Genomic DNA, 2,560 nt, shown 5'->3' with positions numbered 1-2,560 from the left:
CTGCAGTTATCTCCGCCACAAGGCCCCTCATCTCCTCCTGCTTCCCCTCAACATCCTTTTGGGCCTTCATTATACCCTCCTCGAGTTTCTTGTTCTTCCTTTTTATAGCTTCTACCTCGGAATTCACCGTCCTAAATCAAGATCCCTCCCCCCACATCACAGCACCTTTCACTTCATCTCAGCCTCGACAGCCTCTCTAGAGGCTATCTCCATGTTAATCTTCGCAGTGAGATTTTGACAAGTCTTTTCCAGGTTCTTCACTCTCTTTTCCTGTGAGGTATCTTCCGCTTCTACCTTCTTATACTCAACCTAAGAGAGTACCACTCCTCCGTCAAATCACGATGACCATCGACAGACACTCTCAGCTCGCAGAGAGTCCATCAGGGTATAGGTCCTGTCAGCCGCCTAAACGACAGGCAATTACCGCGCGCCACAAAATTACCATACTGTCACCTCCCGTATCTTCCTTTCCTGCATTCGTAGAGACTGCTGAAGTTGCTCATTACTGGTCTCAGCTGAAGCCAAAGCGCTCTTCCGTGATAGCAGTACCGACTCCTACAAATAGTGACATCACTAACAAGTTCAACCAGCATCAGTGAAGACCTCCTGCTCTATCTCCTTGAGTAATACCGCCTTACTACGACCAAACTCCTCCCTGCCCTCCTGCTCCCCCTTCAACTACCTCACCCCAGTCAGCAAGGCAGCTACTGTAGCACTCCTACCTCTTTCTGCTTGCTACCTCCCAGCTTCCTAAGCTCCTCCAACTCACGTTGTGCTTTAACCCTTTCACCCTTCAACTCCAAATGCTTTTGATCATCTCGATTGCATCTACTATATACCTCAGCCACCCCCCTCTTCCCCCTACCCCTCTACCTAGTAACATACTCGAGGTTCTTCTGTTTCACGACCTGCACAGCCTGCTTCAAAGCCTCAATGTCGACCTTCATTCGCGCCTCCAAATTCAACACCTCCATCCTGTCGCCCAACTCCGATGACATTCTGGTCCATTTCGAACTAACCTTTTCGAATTTGCTTTGTCACTCTCACTTCGCAATCTGTCCTTCAATGCGAGTAGCTTCGCCTGACGACACTTCTCTCTCAGAAATAGCTGCATAATAGGCGACGCACTCTGGCTTCCCGCGCTCCGTCATTCGCCCTCTCTTCCGCAGACTTGAAGTCCTTTTCAACCTACTTGGGGCAGCTTAAGGGGTTACCACCCAAACTCAGCAACGTACCACCCGCAGTCGGTCGATCTTCTCCTTCCGCCTACTACCAGCATCTTCGAGCTCTCGCTTGGAGGTTTCGAGCTGCTCCAAAACACTCAACAATCCCTAAGACTATATACCTCGAATGTCCAGCGGACGAGGCCCACCTGGTTGTGCTTGGTCATCTGCGCGAGATGTCCGGCCTTCAACGACATCTCTGATGAGTTACTGCTGATGACTTCTTTCATATTCTTCAACTTGTTCTTCGTCAGTTCAGAACCTATACAGTAAAGTACGGAAATCCCATTCAGCCGTCATGCGTAGATTATCATCAATGAGGATTATGGTCCCTTTCGAGGTCAAAATAACATTCACAAGAAGAGGAATCACACAGTATGACAAATAGTACAAAAAGACCCACGCCTTAACAGAATCAGTACAAAGTCACTGAAGAAACAACAGCAACATGTTAACATCTCACTCTTCTCCAACTGCGTCCTTTTCTCCTTCCAGCTTTGAACAAGTGCCAATGCCTCGTCCCTCTCGCGCTCACAGCATTCCATCCTCTCGAATATCTAAACCACGTCTCAGGCAGTACGACGACTGTAGCCCCCTCCCTCCCTTACTGCGGCATTCTGCTGTTGCAAAAATGAAATCTCGCCCGTTCGAAAGTTATCTGCCATGCATGCTATACAAAAAGCGCAAGTTCGAGGGCCAGAGTCTGGCCAGAACTACGACTGTGATCATCACTGAATATCTAAAACGTCGACAAAAGCCCACGAAAATGCATCTGACTTAATCTCAGTTCTCGCGAAAAACTATTGACCAATAGTCCGCAGATAGATAAAAGGAAAACGCAAGATTCGATAAGCACGCAAGACTTGTTCTTGAGGAAACAGTTGATTCGGGCAAGCAACACTCGCTACCGGCGCCCAATGTCCCCACAATCGGGGTTGAATGTCCACACACGCGGAAAAATGTTATTTATAGAGTAGAATAGCGGGCCTTCGGCCCGCTTTTTACTGTGGTCCCTTTACGACCCTATCACGTACACCCTATACTCGAATAGTCCACGAAGGATAGACACTGGGGTTCAATTCCCAACTGCGGCGTTGCGGAAAAATTACATGCACTTTGCACAAACTGCGCAACTTGAGTTTTGGAACGTTTTTGAAAGGAAAGCCTCGCCTGACGCTGCTTCAGCGTTACGCGAGTTACTTGGGGTCCTCCCGTCACCTGCAGCTGTGGTACACCCTCATAGCTGATGTGGATGGCGACTGCAAAGTGCTGCAAACTTTGCAGTGCAAAGGCTGGAGACTGGGAGTGATAACAACAAGGGATCACTGCTATTCATT

At 48.7% G+C, this 2,560-nt stretch overlaps 1 protein-coding gene across 1 annotated transcript; it reads right to left on the bottom strand.

Moving 5' to 3' along the window:
- Positions 1 to 168: 168 nt before the first annotated feature.
- Pmar_PMAR016692 (merozoite surface protein, putative) lies at positions 169 to 1,420 on the bottom strand (the record flags this gene model as incomplete). The annotated part of the gene is made up of 10 exons (XM_002771314.1): positions 169 to 309; positions 358 to 405; positions 454 to 555; positions 604 to 678; positions 723 to 828; positions 874 to 975; positions 1,020 to 1,081; positions 1,129 to 1,188; positions 1,236 to 1,331; positions 1,373 to 1,420. The coding sequence occupies 10 exons, from the start codon at positions 1,418 to 1,420 to the stop codon at positions 169 to 171; spliced, it is 840 nt and encodes a 279-aa protein (XP_002771360.1).
- Positions 1,421 to 2,560: the final 1,140 nt, after the last annotated feature.

Source organism: Perkinsus marinus (assembly GCF_000006405.1).
Source record: "Perkinsus marinus ATCC 50983 genomic scaffold scf_1104296963026, whole genome shotgun sequence".
NCBI classification, from domain to species: domain Eukaryota; phylum Perkinsozoa; order Perkinsida; family Perkinsidae; genus Perkinsus; species Perkinsus marinus.
This window is presented reverse-complemented; position numbering and strand designations above follow the sequence as displayed.